General features: G+C 42.7%; 1 protein-coding gene and 1 long non-coding RNA gene across 8 annotated transcripts in view; one reads left to right on the top strand and one right to left on the bottom strand.

Annotated features, from left to right (window-relative positions):
- LOC128795543 (protocadherin alpha-C2-like) overlaps window positions 1-24,882 on the top strand; it is a 93,155-nt gene extending 68,273 nt beyond the window's left edge. For 3 of the 5 annotated variants that reach the window (XM_053956380.1, XM_053956383.1, XM_053956379.1), the window contains exon 4: window positions 21,086-21,769. In XM_053956380.1, coding sequence (XP_053812355.1) covers window positions 21,086-21,396 — 311 coding nt within the window. In that variant the 3' untranslated portion in view covers window positions 21,397-21,769. Of the gene's footprint in view, window positions 1-21,085 lie in introns of all 5 variants that reach the window. The other 2 variants (XM_053956382.1, XM_053956381.1) reach the window with 2 other exon arrangements.
- On the bottom strand, window positions 9,263-15,835 carry LOC128795545 (uncharacterized). 3 transcript variants are annotated; one of them, XR_008433582.1, is made up of 4 exons: window positions 15,720-15,835; window positions 15,082-15,135; window positions 12,072-12,210; window positions 9,263-9,708 (listed from the first exon to the last, which is right to left on the bottom strand). It is a non-coding gene; the product is annotated as an uncharacterized LOC128795545 (long non-coding RNA). The 3 variants fall into 3 exon arrangements; XR_008433581.1 differs by lacking the exon at window positions 12,072-12,210; XR_008433583.1 differs by lacking the exons at window positions 12,072-12,210; window positions 15,082-15,135.
- Window positions 24,883-27,168: the final 2,286 nt, after the last annotated feature.

The following is a 27,168-nucleotide window of genomic DNA, read 5'->3' as shown; positions in this document are numbered from 1 at the left end:
ATGGAATGCAGGTAAAAGGTAGGTGTTACTGATCCACCAGTCAGCCTAAGATTGCACTTTACCTGTGCATTAAAGGAGAGAAGGAGGCAGTTAAAGATTCTGAAGTCTCTCTGTGAGAAGAGATGAAGAAACCCTGTAACCGGTGCTCAGTATAAAATCACTGCTGAATTGGCCTTCAGAGTTGCTAGGAAACCAAAATACAAATCCCTCATCTGTAGTGCACAGATATCATGAGCATGACAGATTTTTGCTGCTCTTCCTCTTCTTTTTTTCCTTCCTCAGTGGAAGCTGCACAAATCAGTTTGAAGAAAACATTAGGAAGCTGATTTCTGTCCTGATGTCTGTAGTCCTACCTGCAAGTAATTTTAATTTTTTAGAAAGAGCTGTGTTTCAACTTTAGGAATAGTTTGCATGCATTTCAGGGAGATTGTGTGTACTAAATGAGTGGCTTTATGTAGTTCCCTATCAGCTTTTACCTGTCTAGGTCTCTTCTGGAAGTGTTCAAGGCCAGGTTGGATGGGGCTCAGAGCAGCCTGGTGGAGTGGAGATGTCCCTGCCCACGGCATGGGTTTGGAATGAGATGAGATTTAAGGTCCCTTCTAATCCAGGCTATTGTATGAAATCTTGGGATTTTTTGTTCTGCTTTTTCTGTTAGTTCTTGCCATATATTCCAGTGCTCTATCAAATCTCCTCTGATACAGAATTAGCTGGTTCAGGGAACCACTCTGCCTGAAGAGGCTTGTGGAGGGAGGCTCGATTTTCAACTCAATTAGCTGCTGCTGAGAGCTCAGACTGGCACAAAAGGAGTTAGGGGTACCACCGACCAAATGGGTGGGACTGCATGTCCAGAACAAAGGGCTGTTGTGATTGTAGAGAATCAGACTTGTGAAAACAAGGCAGAAAGAGGAAAGAACAACTGGTCCTGTTGTAGAGTTGATCAGAACAGATGATGAAAAGCAGAGAAAGATAAAGACTTTCATTATCTGAGTAAGTAAAACACAAACAATGAAAGAGATACTATGCTAAGAATAATAAAGCATTTGATAAGGGGTTTGACAAGTATAGTAACCCCCTGAAAGTATTATTCTAAAATTTGTTGGGTTCAAAGTGTCTGTATGAAGTAGAATGTTGAATAGAAATGTGCTTGAAGAATATAGAACTGTAGCGCTCAATACATCAAATTTAGAAATTACAGATGAAATGCAGTTTAGTTACAGCTATGCCATAACAAGTTAGACAAGTAAGAAACTAAAAATCAGGAAAAAAAAAGAAGATGAGTTTTTGGTTAACCTTTAGTCTCCTGTGGTGTCAATGATACCATCCCAGCTGGTCACACAAACTTGTGAGCTCAGGCAAGTTCTGGTGGAGAGAAGTGATGTGTTACATTCAATTTGTCATTTCCTTGAGCAGGTAATTAAAGAGATCAGCTGAACTATGTTCACCTAGTTCCCTTTTCACTGTTATTCGAGTAGTTTTATCATCACTACTGGAAATGCTGTTTTGCAGCTGGAAGTGAAAATACCCAGAGCCATGACTATAGCCTTTGCCCTTTCCTGGGAAAGACCAGCAGTGATCTCTGGGTGTAGGGATGTGTTTCTTGTTGACGGAGTAAACAAATTATTCTTTTTTCTTTAAAAGGAAAAAAAGCGTAGAAGTTTTTCTCTTTAATTTGGTTAAAAGACACTTTTTAAGACTTTAGGGACTTGACTTTAAACTTAAGGATAGGTAATTAGATAGAAGTTAAAAAGTCTCATTTAAGTAATTTACTAGAAAAAGAAGAGAACAAAAGAAGTAATTGTTTTGTGAAGTGTTTTAGTAAGAGCAAAAACTTCTTGTTTTAGCTTGTTTTTTTTCTGTAAAAAGCTTTTTTATTTTGCTTTTTATTAAAACTTTTTTAACACTGTCACAAGAGCCATTTTGCTTCTTTTATGCCACTTGAGGTAGTTGAGCTATTAAGAGTATAGTGCTTATCTCTAAAAGCTTATAAGACTTAGATTGAAGAGAAAAAGCATTATGTGGGTATGGAAAAAAAAAATTACTCCAAGTCTGGATACAGCAGCCATCCAGTCTTAAACTAACCAGGTACAAGAATCCACGTGGTAATGTGGAAATGTAGGCTGAAGATGACACCCATGGTGTGATTCTGCAGAGCCAGAGCGCCTCAGTGGATCCTCACCACAAAGAGCTGCCAGGCATTCAGCTGCCATCTGGGCAGCCTGATCAATGACCAGTTCCACTGCAGATGGGTTGTGCTGCCAGCTGCAATAAAATCAGCAGTGCTGATGAGCAGCAATACCAGATTGGAGAACCAGTGTTGGATTAATGTTTAATGGCTGCTGGGCAATTGCAGGCTGAGGGGAAGAAACCCAGCACCAGGAGACTCTGTTATCCTGAATTTATCCCAGTAGGCAGAGTCACTCTTGCATGTGGCTGCAGTGTTGCCTGAGCATATTCACAAGAGAGAAGGGAGAACTCATTTGTGTTCTTCTCCCCTTCCCACACCCTCTAAGAGTGTTTCTAAGAGCAAGCTGAAGTCAAAACAGAGCCCACTGTTCATGAACCTACTGAAATGCAATGGCCATCAGATGCAGAAATAGCACTGTAGAAAAAACAGAGTGTGAGAAGAAAGGGAAGTGTTATCTTCATTGCAATAGAAAGCAAATCCACAACTAAATAATTATTGTGAAATTTGTGGGTAAGCTGAGAATCATCACTGGCAGCCCACTGATAAAAATGTCAGCTATTTCCTCCATCTGAGGACGAAGTGACCTGCCCAAGGCAGGATTTCCTGGCTGTGGTGGCAGGACTCTGTTCTGCCAGACAGAACTGTCTGTCTGTCTTTGCCTCACCTTTTAGGAGGCATTTCTGGGAGTAAGTGCTTAAGGGCATTAGGGCTTGGGAAAAAATGTGATGATATATGCAGACAATAGAGGAACTAGACATCTAAATAGCACCAATGCCACCGAATTACCTTTTATTTGGAAAGATAGCAAGCCCGGAGAAAAATCCTCACCTCATACCCTAGAAGTGGGAGTAGGGGGTCTGTAGCCAGCTGGAGTCCTGGAAATGAGGGAAAATCTTCCATGAATGTTTATCCAGTGCTTTCCATGGAAAGTGAGGCTGCTCAGGCAAATGATTGTTCTCTCCTTACACAGGCTGACCAGTCATGCTCTGACCTGCACCTGCTCCTGTTAAAAAGCTAAAATGCTGAGGTTGTGGTGAGGAGCCTCTTAATTGAAGACCCTGATTATCTGTATCTTTAAAAATTTTATTTTTAGTTCAATCGCCCAACTTAGTTGATGTCTTTCCAAAATGATATGCAGTGCCTAGAAAGCCAAAGATTTTTTTTTTTTCCAAACATTTCATCAGTCTTTGATACTGCTATTTGGGATTTAGGTAATATGCTAATGGATTCTGGCTAAAGTGAGCAAGATTGCATTGGACTCTACTGTTGAGGTACAGCCTAGGACTTGGATTAAACAGCAATTAAATATTTGCTCTACCATTTTGAGTTCATGGCAATAACCTTTCCTTTGAGCTGTGCAGAGCATTATACTTGAGAAGATTCTTGAAAAGTTAATTATTACCAACCCCATGTGCAGAGCTCAGTAGTTAGACATCATCTAATTTTTTAAAAAATAAACTTATTTGTTTTTTTCTACGTCATTAGAGTTGTGATTTTTTTCTTACTTTCCCCCCTTGCCCAGCTTTTTCTAAAGCCAGAGAGATTATAGATTTAATTTTGTTTAATTTTGTGATTATGTAATGCTGAAACAGCTTTTGAGCCTTCATAAACTCCAGCAGCCAGCATGTAGCATGCACAAAATGAGAGAATGGGCATTTTGCACTTCAGAGTAATTCCTGGTAAAAAGTGGAGCTGTGTTAACTCTGTGGTATTAATTTTTGTGAACATTTTGTGACTTTTGGAAGCACAACTACTCACATCCTGTGTTAGATTAATAGTTAAGGTCAGCTCAGATACTCTTGGAACTGCCAAATAATTGTTCTTGTGGAGCAGAGCTTGCTTTCTGCTCTGCCATATGCTGAGTTTTTGGCTTTCTGGTCTGTATGCAAAGTCCTGCTTTCCCAGGGGAGCTGAGGAGACAGGAGATGATTTTGGTTTGAATGGCCTTTATTTGATCTGCAAAGTGGCAGCTGTTGCAGGCTTTTATTTCCATACAGAAGATTTGATCTGAGACTGTGCAATTCTCATGGCAAATATGACAAATATACAACATGGATTAAGGTAAGTGGGATATTTGGGTGTCGAGGTCAATTTAGTATTTGTGGAAGGGAACAAATTGTTGCACCTTGTAGAGAAGTCTCCTGTTTGCTGCACAGAAGAGGTGCTGGGCAGAAATTCTACCTGCTTTGCAGACCTGCATCATCTGTGACCTGGAAGAATCCAGGCTAGCAGCCACTGGCTAATTCTTATTTAGGTGTTAAAAAGTCTTTTTTTCTCTGCTGAGGTTGGCACCACCACTTGACAGAGACTCATCACTTCATAACACGTGTGCTGGGAGAAATCAGGTGCAGCAGATTTTGGAATCTGGGAGTGGAAGCTTCCAAATCATGCTAATAAAGTTTTTGAAATACAGACAGAGACACACATCTGGGTTTTCAGAATAACTCCAGCACACCTTTATGCTGAGACAACAATTTGAATGTACAAACAGAGTTTCCAGATGAGAATGTCACTGCCTAATCGGGAGAAACATATTCAGGTCAAGTGCCAGATAGAGTTATGCAGGGTAACAGTGTTGGTCCTCACAGCCTTTAGGGAAGCTGCATAATCCTGAAATACTGAAAAAGAATCCAGAATCTGGTGCACAGCTTTGGAGGAAGCCATCAGAAGATATTTTTCTGTCTTGCAGACCATGATTATTGATTATGCAGTTCTGTGATTCTCAGACACGAGCTCTTCATTGACTGGAATGAGATTTATGAGGGCAGTTGCATTCTCTGCAGCATGTTCTGTTTGTCACAGATGCCTGGGTAAGGGAAAGCACCTGTTATAAAATGCATGATGGTGTAGAGAACAGGATGGATAAACAGACCATGAAATTGCATTGGGTCAGTCCTATGCTGCCAATCCAAACATTCCAAACTTAAGCCTCAAGTGACTTTGTTTGCTTTCTGGTGTGTTAACAGCCAAAATTCACATTTTAAGGTTTGGAGTTTCTTTATTCCCACGTGACACCTGAGATTCTCACAAAACTACTATTTAAATAAAGATACCTGTCAAGGTTCTATGGGTATGACATAAATCTACATGGCAAAGACTGGAGACACTAAAACCTCACGTGGAATTCTCTACCCCACATGGGGAGAAAAACCTACATGAGAAAAATCCAGGCTGTAATTTATGCTCTTTCATTATTTAATTGTGTTTAAAATACAACAGCCACGAGGGAAATAAGCTTGATTCCTTGCTCTGTGTGTTAGACTATGGTAGTGCCACCTGCTCAGCATTTTTCTATCCCAATGCAGCTTTTCTTAGTGAGCCCAAAGCAGAAATACCTGGAGGAGCAGCAGAAAACCTGCAGAGCTTTGTGACAGAGTGAGGATTAGGAGGCAGGAAATGGGTGATTCACTCTGGCTTCTGAAGACAAGCATGAAATCAAAGCTGCAGGCAGGAGTGGGAACGATATTTGGGAGGAGCAGGAACTGATTCCCGAGTTATTTATAGAGGGGGAAGAGTGGGCTTTGCCTTAAGAAAGCTCTGCAGGTTTGGGTGCAGTTGCAGACATATTTGTACAAAGAGGAGACTTTGGCTGGAAGGAGAAACAGAAGATTCCTGCTGTGTCCATGGATTAATGAGTTTATCTGAGCTTCCTCAGTAAGGGTGAAGCCACCCCACTTACACCACTTGGTATATTTTGGTGAAAGTCTGAGGCCCTGAAGAGAGCAGCTGAGCAATTAACACGATATTTTCAGTAGCTGCAAACAGTTGTTTTGTTGTCATATTGTTGGCTTTCCCTCTCACTTCTTTTTTTTAAGTTGTTTTTGTATCTCTAAAAAACATGTGCCAAGGGAAAGCCTTGCAAAAAAAAAAATAGTAAAGCCATCATAATTAATTTTTGCTAATTGATTCTCTCAGACACTAAAAGCTGTATGGGTCATATCAGTAGAAGCATAGAAACATGAAACCATAGAATGGTTTTGGTTGGAAGGGACCTTAAAGATCATTTTGTTTCACCCCCCTGCCATGGGCAGGGACACCTCCCACTGCCCCAGGCTGCTCTGAGCCCTGTCCAGCCTGGCCTTGGGCACTGCCAGGGATCCAGGGGCAGCCACAGCTGCTCTGGGCACCCTGTGCCAGGGCCTGCCCACCCTCCCAGGGAAGAATTTCTCTTGTAACCTAAGTTTCCCCTATTTCAGTTTGAATCCATTCCCCCCTGTCCTATCACTGCAGTTCCTGATGAAGAGTCTCTCTCTGGTATTTGCTCTTGAGCCTAAATATTTGTCCTCTCTCCAGGTATTGTCCCTGCCTGAAGACTGACACTTGAAGCTTTAAGCAAGTGGCAGATCTGCTCAAGCACAGAGATAAAAATCTCTTTGCCTGTTCACTGAGTTGTTTCACTAGAGATGCAAATTGGATGATTGCTGAGGCAAAAATGGTCCATAGCTGCTTGTGGAAGATCTGCAGGCATGATTATCTTGTTTTTGCAAGAAGAGGTATTAAATATTCGTGCTAGTTTCAGGAAATATGCACACATGTTTTTGAATATCAAATTGTTTGCCTCCCTGGTGAGTAGAATGAACTAGATCAGCCAGAGCATTTCAAAGCATCCTTGTGCTGTCTTTCCTCCTCGGTGCAGAGAATATCTGCTTTGACTGCACTTCCTCGAGCCTCAGAGCTGCTGCAGAAATTCCAGCCACTGAGCAGCTGTGTGTATGCTCGAATGAAGTGTGTGCTGCTCCATGTGCCAGCAGGAAGAGATAAAAATAGAGATTTTTTCTCCTTGTTGTCATGGCCTGTGTTTCCGCTGGCCACCCCAAGCTATTTCTTCTTCAAGTCTGGTGTCAAGGGAATACATTGAAGTGATGTTTGGTGCTGCAGTTGTGGATCACAGAGAGCAGCTGAAGCAATTGAAGGTTGCAGCCATTCACACCTAGAGCTTAGTGGGGCAAGGCACATCAGGATTAATGAATGGCAGCTCTTGCTGCTGAACACACAACTGGCATTGGCTGCAGGAGTTGCCTGGTTTGGGTTTTTTTCCCCTTTCTAGTAAGGGAGTGTATTGAAACTGCTGGAAAAAAAATCTCCTTTCATGGAACTGTCAGGTTGCACAGTCTGAGGATGAAGCATTTTTCACTTTGTGCTCCCCTTCTGACACGTGCTGGTCCTCAGGCAGTTACCAACTCATACACCAAAGACCTGGCTCCACAGTCCAGGAAAGGCAAGGAGCCACTGGAGAGGGTCCAGTGGAGGCCACAGAGATGATGAGTGGTCTGCAGCATCACTTGTATAAGGGGAGACCACAGAAGCTGGGCCTGTTTAGTGTGGAGAAGAGAAGACTGCGAGGGGATCTCATTCATGCACATCAATATCTCCAAGGGGTGTCAGAGGATGGTGCCAGACTCTTTTCAGAGCTGCCCAGTGACAGGACAAGGAGCAATGGCCATAAACTAAACCACAAGAAGTTCCAGCTCAGCATGAGGAAGAACTTCATCACACTGAGGTGGCAGAACAGTGGAACAGGCTGCTCGTGGAGGTCAGGGAATCTCCCTCTCTGGAGACGTTCCAACCCCACCTGGACACGTTCCTGTGTCACCTGCTCCAGGTGCCCCTGCCTTGGCAGGGGGGTTGGACTGGATGGTCTCCAGAGCTCCCTTTCACTCCTCAAAATTCTGTGACAGCACCTACTCAGCTACTTCCAGATACAGAATTGATAATTTAAGAAGCTTTTTTCTCCATGACTTGACCTGGTAGTGGTGGGACTGAAAAAGATTCTGGGAAAGTGGACTCTGATGTGTAAAATTTAGAAGGCAGTCACCACCTCAAGAATTGCAGAAACTCAAAACAAATGACCCAGTTTTATATTAACATGGACATGTATAATACACACAGTTACAGCGGGAAAATGAAAGTGTAAAGTTTAATATGGTGTTAAAATAGTTTTATAATATTCTACATGTGGATTCCACCAGATGGCAAATTAAAATTCCCTTTGAAGTGAAGGATTCAAGAAGCAATAACATCACCTTTTAGCCTTTATGAACATTAAGATCTTTTAAATGTTTCTATTCTTTGACAGCTTGTCCTAGTTACCTGAGCATATGACACATTTCCTGGAAGGAGAATAACTATGCTATCAATCCAGATACAGTCTGTCCTTGATGTTTTCCCCTGCCTATTCATTTAAAGGGATCACAAGTAAGAAAAAAAAAATCTCCAATTTAACTAGGGTAGGATTTTTTCCAGAGTCAGCCTCCATTAAGCAATAATATGGAAACAAAGTTAATTTCCCCTTCTTTGCTCTCAGATACCCATTTTACTTCCATTACCATTTATGTGTAATAATTAATTTCCCAGATTTGATCTTCCTGTTTGTTTCAAGCCAGTTCTTCAATTTTTACTATTTCCTTCAGAAAAGTGAAGGGCAGGAATATTAAATAAATAAATTTTGGATGTTTTACTACAACAATTTGAGCTTTTCTTGAAAGACAGTTCATTCACAGATGAGCAGTTCCTGAGTATAATGTAAAGCATAATTTTATGTGGAAGGACAAGTCTGAGCCATTTCCCCAGCTGTTCCAATGAGGGAACAATTCTTGGCTTAAACATGACTGGGGCTATAAAACTAAAATCAAAATATTGAAATACAAAGGATATAATTTACTAACTCATACACTGGGATTATGAGTGGTCTATTCTCAAGTGGTTAAAGTGATCAAGTGAGATAGCTCTGCCCACTTTTTGTGTGTTAGACTTTCAAAGAGCCTCCCAGAATTAATGCTCACCATCTGATGAATATTTAAGGAAGTGTAGTCTGAGAGAAGTCACAAAGGCAGCTGCAACTCTTAAAGTGCCTTTTGCAATGTGCTGCCATCCATTTCGAGCAGCTGCCAAATGTGATCTTAGCTTTACTGAGGTAAACATACCTTAATATTCCCTAGCTGTGTATTATCCCCCCTCCAAGTTACCTTTTTGAAAAGTTTATTTTGTTTCAGCATTATGTGGCCTAGGTGCACGTCACCTAACAGTTTGTGATTTCAGTTTGTGTGACCAAGCAGAATAAAGCACTGACCAAGTTAGGAGATTCATAAACACATTTAAATGGGATTTTAACAACCATCCAGAGCTGGGGTTTGATATTTGATAGATCTGCATGCAGAATTATGCCTATAAAAATCCTCTGAAAACCTAATTCATCATTTGGCTCTGTTTTGAGAGGACACCTTTAGCTGCAGCAGAAGGCACACAGAAGGTTTGGCTCCATCACCCAGCAGGTCCAGACTTCCAGAGCAGTCGGGCACGTTCATCTCATCAGCACCAAAAAATCTGCTTTAAAGAGTTAGAGGCCCAGATGACTCTCAGTGATCATAACACCTGGATTTACCTTCTAGCTGAGAAAAAAATCCTCCAAATGTGGGCCTTGCAAGCCCTTGAAAGAGCAAAACTATTTCTGCAGTAGGAGAAGGGATGTGGGGAGCCTTTGCAAGGTCACCTCCATTTTCTTCTCAAAGAATGTTTAAAGGAGTCTGGAAAAGAGAGAAATTATGTAGCATGCTTATCCAGAGGGCTTATCATATTGTATTAGCACTTACTCATCACGTTTAATTAAGATTCCTTTTTAACTGATGTGGAATATTATTAGCTCCATTCATCCCATATCAGTAAAAAGGAATAATAATGGGGTGTGATCCTAACAGGAGATGATAGGAAGCTGCTAATGTGACATATATCTTGTGGAAGGGGAAAAGTGCTGTGACTGCCAGAGTCTGTTTTGAGGCCTTTGATGTCTTGAGTTTTACAGCCCCATTTTGTGGCGTGTATTTATTAAAAGACAGATGTCTTTTAGGGCAGGTTGCTGGCTAACAGCCACGTTGGAGAGATTCAAAATAGACATTGGTTAGTATTTGGTTAATTGGCTTTCAGAGGAGAAGTTTGCAGAGGTTTAGTGATAAACTAAGCAAAGTAGGTCAGCTAAAGGATTTGTAGGTCTAATTTAATTTTATGTACCTGTGTAGTGTAGCTTACTTTTAATATTATGAAATCAGTTGGGGATAACAAAATCAAACTGAATTAAACATTAATAGTACCCTTTCTTCCCCTTCATAGAGAAAAGACCAGTTTCAGGTTTCATCTATAAAATACTGGTAAAATTATCCCTTTATGTGAGATCAGAGCCAGAGGGAGCCAGGGAACAGTGTCAGCTCTGAGGTTCAGAGCCATCTCCAGCCTCTGAGAGACAAGGAACTGCATTTCCCACTGTCTGAAGCTTTGTGTGTTTGGGGTTTTTTAAAGAATATCCAAACAGAAAGCTTTACCCTGAAATCATCTGGCCTGCAATGGTTTGGGCTACTGGGGTGAGAGCCCAAGAGGAATGGTTCAAGTCCATAAGCTAAACACAGATGATGAAGAAAGTAAGAAAAAAATTATCTCTAAGGCCATTTCTCATGTGTCCCTGCTCCATTACTATCCTGTCCTCTCTAAATGGTGAAGCTCACACTTCCATTCATGTTTAAAATAGATGCCTCTAAGAGCACTGACAAAAATGTGTCCCTTTTTCTTTCACTACCACTTCAAGCACCCAATTAGCTGGTTAAAATTAGATTCTGCCTTGAAAGGCTAAAATTGATGCTTCAAGTTTCCATAGTTACTGTCTTTCTATTAACTGTGCTCAGTTAGAGGGGATTCTCTCTTGCCTGTCCCACTTGGTTTTGGGAGCTGTGCTGGACTCTGCTGTTTGTGCACCTGCAGTAATTTGGGCTGTGCTCAGGTAAGGGTACCTGTGGAAGGGTTTCAGAGCTGTAAAGGTTGGTAATTGATAAAGTTTTCTTGAGGGGAAGCAGGAGGGAGGGACAGAATTGAAGTCACTTCTCTTAGCAGTGTTCACTCTCCAAGATGGACACAAACAAAACCAATCTAAGCCTGCCCAGGAAAACATAGAATCACAAAATCATGGAATGGCCTGGTTGGAAAGGACCTTAAAGATCTTGTTTCCAATCCCCTGCCATGGGCAGGGCCACCTTCCACTATCCCAGGCTGTTCAGGGCTCCATCCAGCCTGGCCTTGGGCACTGCCAGGGATCCAGGGGCAGCCACAGCTGCTCTGGGCACCCTGTGCCAGGGCCTGCCCACCCTCCCAGTAAAGGATTTTTATCTAATATCTAATCTAAACCTGTCCTCTGTCAGTTTGAAGCCATTCCCCTTGTCCTGCCACTCGATGTGCTTGTAAATAGAAATCCAGTACTGGAACATTTAATCCTGTCTTCCCTTTAGGAAAATTTTCCTTCTTTGGGGATCAGTCACAGCCAGGCTTTGGGACAGGCACTGAGGCAGAAGGTGGCTGTGGACAGGAGCCCAGGTGGATGCTGTATCACCCCATGGAGGCAGAGTGGCCTCCAGTGGCAGGAGATGCCTGGAAAGGATGCACATCTGTGCTTTGGCTTCAGTTCAACAGCTCGGAGAGCGAGGGGAGGAGGGGGCTGGCTGCCTGCAGGGCACTGGTACAGCCTCCAGCAGCAGCCAGGAAATGCTTCCTCCTTTTCACCTTCACAGCAGGATTTATGACGCTCGGTGAGCCTGTTGTCTCTCACATAAAAGGGCTTGTATGTTAGATTTTTTTTTTTTAATTTAAATTTGACAGAAGACAGTAACCAGAATTGGCTTTCTATAATGTAGATTAAGCAGTGCACATGTTCTGTCCTGCCGACATTCAGGGCTTTGTCTTCTGCGGTGACTTTTGCTCTCTTTACAATATTTCATGTCCTTATATAACAGAGGCAAACCCCACCCACAGCAGCAGCCTCCTGAAAATGGTTAGAGTGCCATCCCCACTCCTGGTCACATACAAAATATGTGAGCCACAAAGCTCAAATATTTTTAAAGATCTGACTCACAGTCCACTTTTTTGGGATGTGTTGCCAAGCATTCCTAAAATCAGCCTTCAGCAGAGGTCTGGGTAGCTGCTTGCTGCTCTGGTCTTTCAGTTTAGGGCATTTAAGGACATTTAATTAAGACATTCAGGCTACGTAGCACCTGGTTGGACATGAAAGCAAAGAAAAGCCTTTCCTTTGTGGTATCGAGACCAACCCACCACAGATCTTCAGGGGCACATTGTCCTCAGCCACTGCCCACACCCTTCCCAGGTACTGAAGGGCAGAGCCGTCCCCTCAGCTCCAGTTTCAATTTTCCTGCACTATTCCCTGCTCTTTACCTCACTGTTTGCATTAAAACAAGGGCGGGATGGCTGGTGCTGTAACTGCCCACACTGTACTAAAAACACATTTATAAGATTAGAATAATTTAGGGGTTTTTTTTGTTTGGTTGGTTTGGGTTTGGATTTGGGGGGGGGGTCTGTTTTCAGCTGTGAACTCTTAAAAACAGACCCTGTGAGCCTGCAGACATAGGGAAATACCCCCCAAATTTTTTTTCATATATTGCAAGAGTAATGTCTCTCTAATCACCTCTTTGTGCAACACAGACATTCAATGCTGCATCCCCCAGGTCCAACATTTGATTAGAGCTCAAAAGATGATAAGGAGCATCCTGGATGTGTGCACATGCAGAGCCAGGGATGCAGCAGATTAACCCTCAGTTTGAGGAGGAAAGGGGTAAAATTCTACCTGTGGGAGCAGGACTGGGCTCAAGTACAGAAGTAGAAGGATATTACTTGAAAAAGTCGATATTTTTATGGGAAGAAAAGCATCCTTTAGCCAAAGAAGAGTGAGAGGAGCTGCAGATCCTGTGCTCTGCTTCTTCAGCAGCTGCAGGAAGCAATTTACCCTGAGCTGTGCTCTGGCCACAGCAGGCTGTGGTAGCCAGCAAATCAAATTATGCTTTCAATATCTCAGAATGTGCTGGCAGAGCTATTCCATAGCTGAGACAATTCCCTTAATACATAGCCATGTAAGATTGGTTTTTATAATGAGGTAAATAATCTCAATTTAAATTAATTGTGTCAGCATGGAGAGTAACCTGAGAGTGAGCTGGAAGTGACCTCCGTGCCCACTCTTGGTGCCTGGATGTTGGAGCAGCAGGGGGGTTGCAAATCTCCCACGGTGGGTGCCATAATTACCCTGTTTAATGATGCTGACTTTGAACCCGAGTGCTGGATTAAAGCTACAGGCTCCTGGTGGGGAGAAGTTTCCATTTTGTTCCTTCCTCTGGATTCATTAATGCACAACAGGTCAAAGAGATGAGAGGGCAGACAGTGAGAATTATTTGGGGTTTTTGTTTAATACTCCAATTTACAAAGTCATTTGTGATGTTTGGGATTGTTTGGCAGAGTGTTAGTTAAACTGGTTCAGTTTTGTTCTGATTGAATAGGTTTTCTGTCTTTCAGTTCTATTTCTGTCATTTTATCATGCTGATGATGGGGTTTTATTCGCTTTCTTTTTTTGTGGGTTTGAGTTTTTGGTTTGTTTTGTTTTTCAGAAAAAAAAGAGAAAGATTAAATGGACTTTTTAATCCCAAAAAGGCTTAGGGATGATCAGAGAAGCCAGAATGTCCGCAGAGATCCTCCAAATGACACAGAGAGGGTTTTTCAGTGCTGTTTGCATTGGATGTGCTGTTTCAGACTCTTTATCATGGTGAATATTCATTAAGCCTGCCAGAGGCAGAAGCTGCAGTCAGTACAGCATCAGCGGAGGAGGCAGGGAAGAGAGAAATCAGGTTAATGACTAGCTTTCCCTGCAATTTGCTTCCTGCTTATTGCCTGATCTCAGTTTTAAACAAATTCATTTAATTAATGTGTTTTGCTACTTTGACCTGTGGACAGAAGGGGCTGTGATTAATGATGGGGTATTCCGAGTCTTACAGTGGCTTCAGCCCCCATGTTCTGCTGTCTTGAAAAAGAACATTGGAAAATATTTCCTTTAAATTTAATATTACAGAACCTTTGATTGAAAGCTTTTCTATTTTCTCATTCTGTGAGCTACCAAATTTTTAAAGACAGGGACAAAGTGGGGAGGGGTGGAACAGAGTGAAAACAAGCTGCTGTCTTGGCTGAGCATGTCACACAGTCAAAGATGTCTCTGCAGGGAGACAGAGCTGCACAGAAATGCTTTCCTCTTCTCCCCCTTGAGCAGGGGCACATCTGTTCTAACACGAGTTATCCCTCCTCTGACAAAGGTTCTTTAAGAAAGCAGCAGAGGCATAGGAGGTGGAGAGGATGTTCATGACACTCAGGATACATGGGCAGCTCGCATTATGGGAAGTGAGCACCACCTGTTCTCAGTAAACACCAGATTGGAGCTGTGGGGCTATGCAGGGTCAGGGAAAAACCATGTGGCCTCCCCAAAAGCAAGAAAAACGTCAGTGAGATAGAAACTGCAGGCCTGATGGGATAGCCCAGACCTGATGGGATAGTGATTCCTGGGCTGAGTGATGATATGTCCCATGAGCAGACATTTTGCCCCAAATGTATGAGACATCTCAATTTCAGACTGTCTGTACCCATCGCTCAGCATCAGCTTTCAGCTTGGATGGTTTTACAGGCTGGTGAAAGCCAGCCCTTCAACTGAGTGAATTTGCAAATTCCACATGTGAAAAGACAGCACCTTAAATCTCAGTGACAGACCTGTACTTCAGAGTTCTGCACCAGAGGTTCTGAGCTCTACTGGTGGCATTGCTGTCATAACTAAAATGTGGCCTTTGAAGTGGGGGGAAATGGGGCAACCTTAAGAACATGGCTGTGCTCTCTCAGGCAGTTTTGGACAGAAGATGCCACTGCCTACCTAAGTGAAAATCCCATGAAAGGATTAGGGCTGAGGAAGTTGCAAACAGTTCACAGAATTTTTTTTTTGTGGCTGCCACCATTAAAGAGATTAGTTCCAAACTTCTTCTTTTTTCCAAAATGCTTGGGCATGGTCATTAGTACAACACCTGCTGAGCCATGGTGCTGCTTACCTGGCTCCTGAGGGTAGAATTCAGCTCCTTTTTCACTAGCTACCCAAAAGTTAGCTGTCTCCAGCAGAGAGAGGAGAGGAACAAAGAAAATTTGGGTTTTTTTCAACAGAATCATTTAGGTTGGAAAACACCTCCAAGATCATCACGTCCAACCTTTGACTGATCACCACCGTGTCAACCAGACCAGAGCACTGAGTGCCATGTCCAGCCATTTCTTGAACACCACCAGCAATGGTGACTCCACCACCTCTCTGAGCAGCTCCTCCCAATGCTTGACAACCCTTTCTGTGAAGAAATTCTTGCTAATGTCCATCCTGAATCTCTCCTGATGCAGCTTGAGGCCATGTCCTCTTGTCCTGCCACTGGTTGCCAGAGTGAAGAGGCTGATCCCCATCTGGCTACAACCTCCTGTCAGGGAGTTGTAGAAAGCAAGAAAGGCTCCAAAGAGAGTGATAAAGTCTCCAATTCAATACCTCTTAAAACAAGCATTTAAACCAGGTGGTTTGAACTTCTGTGCCTGTTTATAGACTACAGCATGAATTCAATTAGACATGGTAGATTGGATGCCTACATTTCTGGTGTCTGAATTTAGGAAAGGGGTGTCTAACTCTATAAGAAAAAAAAATGTAGGTACCTACAGTTACTACAGGTTAAATTTTAGGGACCTGGTTCCTTGTCAGTGTCCAGGCCTCCTGCACAGAGCATGGGTACCTCTGAAAAACCTGTGTGCTGAGAGCAGGACTGCCTGGAGTCGGCAAGTGAGGATCAGTGAGGGGACAGCTCACCTGCAGCCTGCTCCCTTTCTGGAATCTTGGAGACTGTGACATCAGCATGGAATCCTCAAATGGTTTGGATTGGAAGGGGCCTTAAAGCTCATCCAGTGCCACCCCCTCCCATGGGCAGGGACACCTTCCACTGTCCCAGGCTGCTCCAAGCCCTGTCCAGCCTGGCCTTGGACACTGCCAGGGATCCAGGGGCAGCCACAGCTGCTCTGGGCAGACATGGCCCTCTATATCTGACACTGTGTAGGAAATCAGGTGTTTCAGAGCAATTAGAGCTTGTTGAATCAGTGCCTGTTGACTGGGGTTTTTATGTTTTTCAAGTCCTGTGAGAGGTAGAGGGCTACAATACATGACCATTAAATGCCTCTGGAAGAGAAGAAGCATTAGCTCTGCACCATACCCAATTCCCTCCAGCTTTCACATAGGTGAGTTGAGGATATGGAGGTTTTTTTCTTGTGTAAGTCTGCCTGTGCACTTCAGACAGCAGTCACGGGATGGAAAAAGAAGTATTTTGAAAGACAGCCTAGCAGTCCTTTCATGCCAGCTAAATATGTGACCTACTCAGCTGCAGAGTCTCTGCTGCTCTGGGTTCCATTTAAAGTCTTCTGAGACATTTGTATTTCGGTGAGAGTAGGAAAGGGATGGGGTGAAAAGTTCATCTCCCGTTTTAGCTTGCAGACACACAGGCAAAGAAGCGTCAGGAACTGCAGGTGCAGTCTAGATTTTGGGTTCTGCTGCATGCAAGCATTTAAAAATTTAATTATTTGGTCATTGAACATGAAGTCTAAAGTATTCCTTGAGAACAAAAGAAAAGGTCCAAAGTAATCCCAAAAATTACCCCAGGAAATGACCAGACTCTGGGCTTTTAGGTATGAACTCTGGCAACCCCCCTCTTTAGCTGTAGGAAGAAAAGAAGTGTAATGTTTTAAATTAAGTGTTATAAATATAACCAGGGGGTTTGTTTTATTAAGATTTTCTTCTAAGTTTAATAAACAAATTTGAAGCATTCAATTAAAGATGCAGAAAATATGCAAGAGAAGTACAACTAATCCCATTAAATGTAAAATGACACAGAAATAGAAAGCTTTTGTTGTTGAATCCCTGCTGATAAGAAACAGAAGAGATGTTTAAGGAAGCCTTGGAAAGTAGGTGGTAAATGGCATTTATCCTTGATCCGAAATGCCTAAACATATGACTTTGTCAGTACAGCTGAACTGTGACCTTCCAGCCTGCCAATACAGATAAACACACAGGTTCTCAGGTAAATCATGCAGAAGAGACATTTCCTGAGGACTGGAGAAGCCCCACTTGCAGGAAACTATGGTTATTAACTCATTAGATTCTCTGTGTCTCTGTCTTTTTGTATGCAAGCTCTCCACCCAGCTGTAAGGATAATTCGTTTTCTTTGGCTTAGTATTAAGGAGTATTAAAATGCTTAGTTGGTATGGACAACAGACATATTCAGGAGCTGGAACAAAACCAGACATAAGTGCAGGCAAACCCCCAAAGTCTGACAGAATCCAGATTCCAGGGTAGGTGGGATGGGTTTGTTGTGTTTGGATGCATGAAGTCAGGTGTTTTTGTGACAAATGCTACCGACTTCATCTGGTGAGTTGTTTTGCCAAGTCAGAACCAGATTAAAGGGTCGTTTCCCTGCTCTGAGTTAGATTTCAGTAGTGCAGGTGTGGATGTGCGCCCCGTTAGTCTGGCAGGAGGTTTCATGCAGGAGATTCTTTATCTCAGGGATACCCTGGATTCTTGCACGTGACTGTGTTTGGGTGGTCAAATGGATAACATCGAGTCACTGTCATTGTCCCATGCCCTGTGTTCAGGACTGGATCAGAGGACTGGAGCACCTGTCCAGGAAAGGCTGAGAGAACTGGGATTGCTCAGCCTGGAGAAAAGAAGCTTCAGGGTGACCTACCTGCCTCTTCCAGGCCCTGAAGGGAGTGCACAAGATGGAGAGAGACTGTTTAGAAGGGCCTGGAGTGACAGGAAAGGGAAATGGTTTCAAACCTACAGAGAACAGGTTGAGTTATTAGGAAGAATGTAAGGTAAGTGTGGTGAGGCCCTGGCACAGGCTGCCCAGAGAAGCTGTGGCTGCCCCATCCCTGGAAGTATTTAAAGCCGGGTTGGATGGGACTTGGAGCCTCCTGGTCTAGAGGAAGGTGTCCCTGCCATAGCAGGGGGTTGGAACTGGGTGAAATTTGGGGTGCCTTCCAACAGAGGCCATTCTATGACTTTATGTTTCTATGCTCACATCAAAGCGGCCCAGGCGTGCCCTGCAGCTCCAGCTGTGCTGTGGTGGCCCTGCAGCCCACAGAGTTCTCACCCTGTACTCTTCAAAGTAATGCTTCTACTATTCCTTGCTACAGGGTTCTCCCCAGCCACAGCAAGGCTGGGTCTAACATGGTTTGAGGTCACCTTCAGCTGCCTTTTTCCTACCAGGAACAGAAAAAGAGCATTGGGTCTGGGCCGGTGTTTGGAGTGCATATTGTGTGGGTTTGTTGGGAGAAAGAGAGGATTTATTTGTCACATAGGGCTTAATTTATTATGTGCAATATGAAAGCTCACATTTTCTATTGCAGCAGAAAGACAATTGATTAATAATTTGGAAAAAGGCCAAGACACACATTTTCCACCTTTGTAATTTATCATCTCAGAGAAACAAAAGTGATAAAAGATACCTGAACAAAACAATTTATTAAGCAGAAATGAAAGCTGGTTCATATTAATGCATTTATTATGAAAGGACTTTCTAGGACATTGTTGTTACTTACAGGAAACATGTAAAAAATCTGAAGCTGATACTTAGGACCTTAGGAAATATACAGAAAAGCTACAACTGATAAAATAGAAGAATTTTTACATTAATAATAACTTCAGAAAAGCTACTTGAGACTCGAGAGGTTAAGGTCACTAAAACAATGTCAGCAGCTCCTGGAAAGAACATAAAGTCAAAGCTTCTTCATCATTAAATACAATCTTAGGGGGAAAAGAAGTGTGCAGTGCCTTCTAGTTCTTGATTAAATACCACATTGTAAAAGCAGCCCTGTCATGTCCATGTGCCGTGGAGGTTCAGAGATGCCAAAGATTTCATGTGCCAAACCTCTCACACAGATGGCTTCAGAGATGGTTCTGATGTGTTTTGTACACACATTTCTTGGGCTTTGTAACATGGACCTGCTGCATCACTACAGAAAAGCTTAAAAAAGGAATCCTGCTTCCCAGCCTTGTTTTGCTGCCAGGCAGGAGAAAGTTTATCGGGCAGCAAAATATAGCTTTTCAGTTTTTGAACCTAAAAGCAGAGCTTTATGTCTGCATGCACCATACACCGTTTATTTCCTAAAATAGAAAATTGTACAAGCAACAAAACAGAAGATGAAGAATCATTAAAGACTGAGAAATACAGGAGCTGCTGAAGTTAATACAGCATTCTTCATTACAGCTGCAGGGATACAGAGCAGGCAGTACCAGGTGTTTGCTGGCAAAACATTGGGGATCCCCCTCTAAAATGTCTGCTTTGTTTTCTCTTCCTGCCCTCTTTAACCAGCAGGAGACCTTGGACTTGTCCTTTTCTTCTCCCCCATTGAGTGTCCTTGTCTCTTCTTCCAAGGGACATGGAATCCCTCTGAAATGGTTTTCCAGCACAGTTCCCCCTCCTTCTTTACCCCAAACATCTTTGCCTCTTCAGCTGGACAGCTCTCACACATGATGCTGAGATTTAATCAGATCAGTGGAATTGGAATTGTTTGTGTGGTATTGTGAGGATTTGTGTGTGGCTAAGAGTGCTACAAGGGTGAGAGTCCCATGTTTTGTTACTGCACTTATAGGGTGTAGATAAGAAAATTTCATCTGATTTGAGGGCTTTAGCATCAGTGCATAAACATTGAGCTTTCCCCTGATCACAGTTGTTAAAACACTTACCATGATACATTAAAATAGATATGCTGTTCCTATTCAAAATTGGCAGTTATGTAAATTACAACAAATGTTCAAAGTATAAAAGGAAAGAAAACAACAAAGTCTTAAGGTTTTCTCTCACAGCAAAACCTAATTCTGTAGCATTTTATTTTGCTAGAAATTTGTCCTTGTCAGAGCAACATAGGCAGACATTTCAATCTGATTAACTCAAACTAATCAAAATAATGGAAACAAAATTAAAACTTACTTCATCCTGCAAGCCTAAAACTGGGCATAGAACTTCACTTTCTATTTGCCTGTATAAAACACTGTGATCTAGAGAGAATACCAGGGTATTCTATGATTTCTGAGACCAGACTGTGCACCCTGATGGAAGCAGTCCTGCAGCGTCTCTGCCCAGACGATTCAGTTCATTCTGGTTTTGCTCTGGGGCCGTGTCTGCTGCTCAGCCACATTGCATCCATACCTACACACTAGCACACGTGCTGGTTGGCCCCAGGCTCCTCTCTGGGATGCACCAGCTCAGAGTCACACAGTGGGTCAGCTTGGAAGGGACCACAGTGGCTCATCTGGTCCAACCTCCCTGTTCAAGCAGAGCACACGGCACAGGACTGCATCCAGATGGTTCTGAAATATCTCCAGTGAGGGGAACCCCACAAGCTCTCTGGGCAATCTGTTCAGTGCTCAGTCACTGCACAGGAAAGAAGTTCCTCCTCGTGTTCAGGTGGAACTTCCTGGGCATCCATTCCTGTTCCCTCTTGTCCTGCTGCTCGGCACCACTGCGCAGAGCCTGGCTCCATTCCACCCTCTGGACACTGTCCCCTCTTTCCCTGCACGAGGATTCCTGGACACATCCATCACAGGATGGTTTGCTAAAATCCCACCTGGATGTGCATAATGCCAAGGCTGTCACCCCCTGCCCTGGCCACTCTTCTAACCCTGTCCCAAAAGGCTCAACACCCTCAAACACACCCTTTTGCCATGCGATGCACGTGCTTGTGTTTCCTGCTATAAAACACTACAATGGGCTGCACCACAGCGATCTCTTACTCCAAACACTTCAAATCCAAAAGAACAAAATGGGATCCAGAGCCTGTTGCACCCAACAGCACGAGGAGGGGGTCAGTGCATGCAAACACTGAGCAGACTGGACAAGAACCAGTGGATAACCCCCAGATGAGCAGCCGGGCAAGCGAGAGTCGCTGTAGGCTGAAGCCTTTCAAACAGAAAGCTGCTGCTCACTGAGTGCCTGTGTTTAAAGATGCTTTAAGCTTTTCTTGCTGTTTTGACTTTTTCAGAACCTGAGGCGGGAGAGGTGTCCCCCCCAGTAGGAGCTGGTGTGAACAGCAACAGCTGGACCTTTAAATTTGGACCGGGCAATTCCAAACAAGGTGGTCCTGGTGAGTTGCCAGACAAATTCATTATCCCAGGATCTCCTGCAATCATCTCCATCCGGCAGGAGCCACCAAACAGCCAAATTGACAAAAGTGACTTCATAACCTTTGGCAAGAAAGAAGAGACCAAGAAAAAGAAGAAAAAGAAGAAGGGAAACAAGACTCAGGAGAAAAAAGAAAAGGGCAACAGCACCACTGAGAACAGTGACCAGTGAGGGAGTTATACTGAAAAAACCCTCTTAGCCAGTTTTTGTAATAATGGCAGATTTCTCCTATGTAGCAAATCCCAACTTCTTCCTACTGTTAACAAATTTCCTCTATGTACAGACTTGAGAAAATCAGCAGGAAATTCAGTGTCTGTCTAAATTGCTTAACAGGTTTTGTCTTAAAAGCTTTATTAAGTCTGGTGTTAACTCTTTTTCTCCACTCTGGCTTGTTTTCAGAATCTAAAAAGCAGACACAAGTTTCCTTTCTCCTACGCCGAAAAGGAGAATCTTCACAGTACAGCCAGTGAGAGGTTGGACTCTGCACTGTGGTTCCTGTGCTCCTGTCTTGATGACACTTACAGGATAGGTTTAAAAGTTTTAATGTTTTGCACCCTCTATCTGATTGGAAATATTTGTGTGCAGATGTCAGCTAGGTGATATGAGATCAGATTATAAAATGCAAGAAGAGCTGGTAAATATGCAACAGAGGAAACACCTAATGAACACAAAATGTTCAAAGATGTTCAGGCTGGGGAGAAAATGTCTGAAAGGAGATGAGCAGACTTGTCAACTCCTGAGAAGTCACTGTGTGGAAATACTGACTCCTATACATGACGTATTGTACACACTGCTTCAAATGAAACCTCACATTTACAGCTCTTTAAGACACCGTAAATTCTATCTCTTTACCAAGCAAGCCATTGGAAAAATTGTCCCTTAAAGCCCTGCATTATTACCCTGGTAAGGCTAGCCCTCAGAGAGTAAGAAGGGCTGGGCTGACATCCCAGGAATGTAACTGTGATGCTGTGTGTCCCTATTTCCACATTATTTTGCACATTATGTCTCTGAAAAGGTCAGAGTTTTTCCACGACACTTATGCAAAAGAGAGAAAAAAGTAACATTAACTATGCTATTTGTTATTTGAGATATTTATTTATAAAGAAATATAGCTGTAAATGTTAAAGAAATATGATGCCCTTTAACCCAAACAGAAGTCAATCTAGAGCCATTATAAATTACAATTGCTGCTATTAAAGTGCTTTAGAAAAATTGCCTGAAACATCTGTATTATATCGGCCACTTGCCAATAACAGCTTTATTCTGTCGGGTGACTTGGGGGCTGCCTCTTGCATGTATTAATAAATACAAGAATATCTTCTCTTTTTTTTTTTTTTTTTTTTTTTGCATCATTCTGCACTTTGAATACACCTTTGCAAACCAACTGTCCTAATATGAAGAAGCAGAAGCAAACTCCTCACACAGATGGATTTATTAACCTGCTAGCTGTGTGCAGTACCTTGGTGTTACCTCCCACACGACCTTTTCTGATTTTAGTTTTACTTTTCTATGAGATTATGAATTTCTGACCCTACTAACACTCCTTATGTAAAATTGAAGTACTGTATGTATGCTGTATGCTCTTATAAGAATCCTGAAATATTTATTCTGTGCTTGTGTATGTGAATGTCAATGCAACTATTATTAGAGTGGACTTTAAGCTTTACCGTTGAATGTAAATTCATTATTTCTTTTTTGTACACTTGTGGAAAAGTGGAGTAGTGTTAATTTTTTAAGCCACTGTTGATTATCAGTTTTTTTTTGTGTATGAAACACAAGTAAAATATCTTTCTTAAACCAAGCCATGCATGCATTTTGGGATTTCTTGGTAAGAATCTGTGAAGCTGAAGTTCTGTGAATTACTAAACCTAAGGGTATAAATGGAGTATTGAATGTGGTTGAGGATGTTGATATAAAACCAATACATGTATTTTTAAATAGAATATAGCTGAGGAGGGAATTCCAAGGAGTTTTCTACATTATTGTACATTCACAGAATAAAGCTCAAGTGTCGTGTTAATTGGAACTGTGTAAGAAACTACATAGCTCTGAAATTTCCAAAGGCCCTTTAATCTAGGATCAAAGAGAACAACGGGATTTCTTGAGACATGTCCTGGATGTTTTAAGTTTCCAAACTGCTGACAGTTCAAATAGAACAATTCCTATTCATTTTTAAGGACCTGCAGCAAATCTTAAAACATCACAGCAAAGCTCTAATAAAAGAATTCGTATCTCAAAGCATGAACCACCAATGGCCTCGTGGTCTATTTAGAGTCTTCTTTTGTTACCAGTCTTGTTTTACTGGCAATAAAAAGGTGCTACTTAAGAAAGAGAACCCTTGATTCACTTTTAAAGGCTAGGCAAGAGGAAAAAAACTTAAGCTTTGGGGAGGGAACTGTTCTTTTATGCAAATGTGCTATGCAAGTACATTTAGGTGTTTATTTTTATTTGGTGACTAATCCAACAGCTCCCAAAACGTTCATCAACCGTAGTTACAGTGGTAGCTTAAACACACAGAAGAATACTGTTGTTACATATTCATCATAAAATAGCTCTCTCAATGCCTCTGGCAAAAATTCAGTACAAAGATTTAATTCTTATAGGAATCTTCTACACTTGATTATTTTTAGATTTTAATGGAATATTGGTTTTTCTTTTGAGTGCTTGCATTTTCCCCTATGCAAGCCAGTCTGACTCATTCATTTTTCATCAGTGGCCATACACAGCTGGTTTTCCAAGGCTTGCATCTATTAGAATGAACCAAGAGCTGCACTCTGTCTCCAATTTGCTGGTCTTAACACAAAATTACATTTACCAACAAAATTACATTTACCAATGCTGCCTTTGTTGCAGGTGCTTACTGCAGGGAGACTGTGTCCTTGCATGCCTGGGGAGACAAAACATAATCTGAAGATAATCATTCCAGCATAATTATCAATGATGATCATCATTCCAGTCTGGAGAGCTGATAGAACAGAGAAAAAACTCTCAGAGGAGAGGAGGAGCTCTTGCTGGAATTGTTTGAAAGGAGGCTGGGTTGCACTAGGAGGAGATACATCCCACACACTCACTGTGTTTTCTGAATACTGAATCATGCACCTCACCAGATTTTATAAAGATTTTTCCATATTTGAACCCTCTGGAATGCTGAGATGTCTACAGTGAAATTTGGCTATTTCATAACTAATATACAAATTGTACCATTGACATCCTTGATTTTGGGTGTCCAGGAGGAGAAACCCTTGGCAAGAGTTTGGAGGACCAGGGGTAGATGGGGGCAGGATCTGCACCACAGTTTTGGGGTTACTGCTTTAACACCACACAACAATGGAAATTGAGAACCAGAGGTGGCCAATAACAGCACAGATTAAGAAAAAAAAATTCTTTAATCCTCCTGCTGACAATGAAATGAGCACGACAAAATACACTGCAGAGTTTGCTAACAAGGAAATTACAGTTTTGGGGCTTTTTACCACTTGAACAATTCATGTCTTTCAGAATCCATATATACTCTCTGTGAGCATATTGTCTTTGGAAGTCTGGTTTCTATGCATACAAGATCACTGATGAAAACTACTGGGCTTTTATAACAATAAACCTGAGCTATGTTGTACATTAATTACATCCTGTCATTAAAAAATATCTCATTTTACATTAGGCTTCTAAGACTCAGTCTTGTGCAGTTTCTTTCTGCTCAGTCCATGGGTCATTGCAGATCATATGAGGGGATCTGATTAAAAGTTTTCCAGTCTTCTCACATCAGAGGAAGAACACGGAACCCAAAATGCCTTTCCCAAATTTCATATAAGAAGATCAGTCATGAAATTAATTGCAGGTAGTTTTGATACCTTTTAGAATCTTCTGTCATTTCTGCTTCGCCTTCACTCATTCAGACCTGCTTGTGTCAACAACTGGGTAAAATAAACCAGGTACAATTTTCCTTCCAAATCCAATTCTCTCCTAGCAGCAGTGTTGTGGATCCTGTGTTAGACAAATATTAAGGAAGGAGCTGAGCCATTTTCCTCATTTGAGTCCTAAAGAATGAGCAAGTTCCTCAGTTTTGCTGTTATTTGATTGCTTAGAAACTACTGACTGTTGCTCGACACAGGCACCTTTTCAAGACAATGCCAAGAGCCCTGTGTTCTGTTAAGGCTCCTGTAAATATGCAGAAACATCACTTTAATCAAAAGTCTGGCTTTGGGAAGTGAGTGTACCCTGAAGTCCTTTGGTTTCTTCCTTTACAGGTCTCTGAAGGAGAAAAGAGTGAACAGCTGACAATGTTTTGGTATCACACACAGCTGAACCTGCATGAAGCAGATAGTTACTCAGGAAAGCAGAGCTGAGGGCTCCAAGCACAGCAGAAATAAATCCTGAATGGGAAGGGCTTCATGTGGTGGCTGGAATCAGAATTAGGCTCACACATGCCTGAGTGGCTGGCTTGGCTGCACCAAAACTGAGCAGAGAGAGAATGCAGAGCACAGCTCTAACAGAATAAATGCTTTAGCACACTGAACTGACCTTGTGCAGCTTTAACCAGCATGCTATGGAATCAATACTGATAGCACATACATTAATTTCCCATTAGCTCTGGATATGGGGATGCTGTGCTCGCTACTCTCCTGGGTTCATTCTCCTCTCTGTGGATCCCCAGAGGGATCCCTGGAGGATCCAGTGTCACTGCTCTGCATTTGCAGCGTTGGGGGGTGTTTATCCAAGCATTTACAAAGACAACCCTGTCCTGGGCTCATCCCAGGGTGTGGCCATCAAGGGAGGGGATTCTGCCCCTGTGCCCAGGTGAGCTCCCACCTGCAGAGCTGCCCCAGCCCTGGGCCCAGCACAGGGAGGAGCTGGAGCTGCTGGAGCCAGGCCAGAGGAGGCTCCAGGATGAGCAGAGGATGGAGCAGCTCTGCTGGGAGCAAAGGCTGGCACAGCTGGGATTGTTCACCTGGAGAGGAGAAGCTTTGGGGTGAGCTCAGGGTGGCCTTGCAGGGCCTGAAGGGAGCTGGCAAGAAAGATGGAGAGAGACAATTTACAAGGGCCTGGAGTGACAGGACAAGGGAAATGGCTTCAAACTAAGAGATTGTCAGTTTAGATTATATGTTAGAGAAAAAACTTTCCCTGTGAGGGTGGGGAGGCCCTGGCACGGGCTGGGTGGGGTTTGGAGCAATCTGGTCTAGTGGAATGTGTCCCTGCCCATAACAGAGGGGTGGAACTAGATCATACTTAAGGTCCCTTCCAACCCAAACCATGCTATGATTGTATATATAAAAATCTGGGGCATGGTTATATTGTTGTACGGAAAACTTCAATACCCACTGTCAGTGATAATCCTGCTTAGGTATCATGAAAATCTGATTTTTCAAAGTGATTCTGATATGGTGACATTAGGCACCTACTTCTAGAATCTTTGTAGCTCAGGTGCCTTAGGCTGGCTTAGAGAACTAATGAATGAAATCCTTCAGCATGAAGTAGCACAGAATTATCTCTGTGGTGAGAAGAGCATATCTTACACTGCACCATGGATTCCCTTTCACATCCCAGGACAGCCTCCATGAAATCACTCTGACACAGGTATTAACATCAAAAGATGACAGAGATGTGGTGAAGTAAACATCTCTCAGAATGCCACACAGCTTGAAAATACAAAAAATGTTTGCCTGGCAGTGGTGCCCAGAGCTGTGTCACTGTTGTCTGCAAAGAGACAGCAAGTGACTCATCCACATTTAGGAACTGATGTCTGAAGCATATTACAAAACAGACATGCTAGGCTTGAAAACCAGATTTTAAAACCTTGACAGAGGGTCAGAAATACTAAGGTGGCCTTCACACCAAATAGAGCAGCCCTAAGTCTGTGTCACTCCCACTCCTCAGCTGCCCTGCTCCTTCACTGTGGTGGGGGGACCTGTGGGAAGCAGGAATCCTGAAGAGAAAATCCCATTTATG

This window comes from Vidua chalybeata, chromosome 15 (assembly GCF_026979565.1).
Source record: "Vidua chalybeata isolate OUT-0048 chromosome 15, bVidCha1 merged haplotype, whole genome shotgun sequence".
Classification (NCBI taxonomy): domain Eukaryota; kingdom Metazoa; phylum Chordata; class Aves; order Passeriformes; family Viduidae; genus Vidua; species Vidua chalybeata.
Note: the sequence above shows the minus strand (reverse complement) of the source record. Positions and strands in the feature narration are given on the sequence as shown.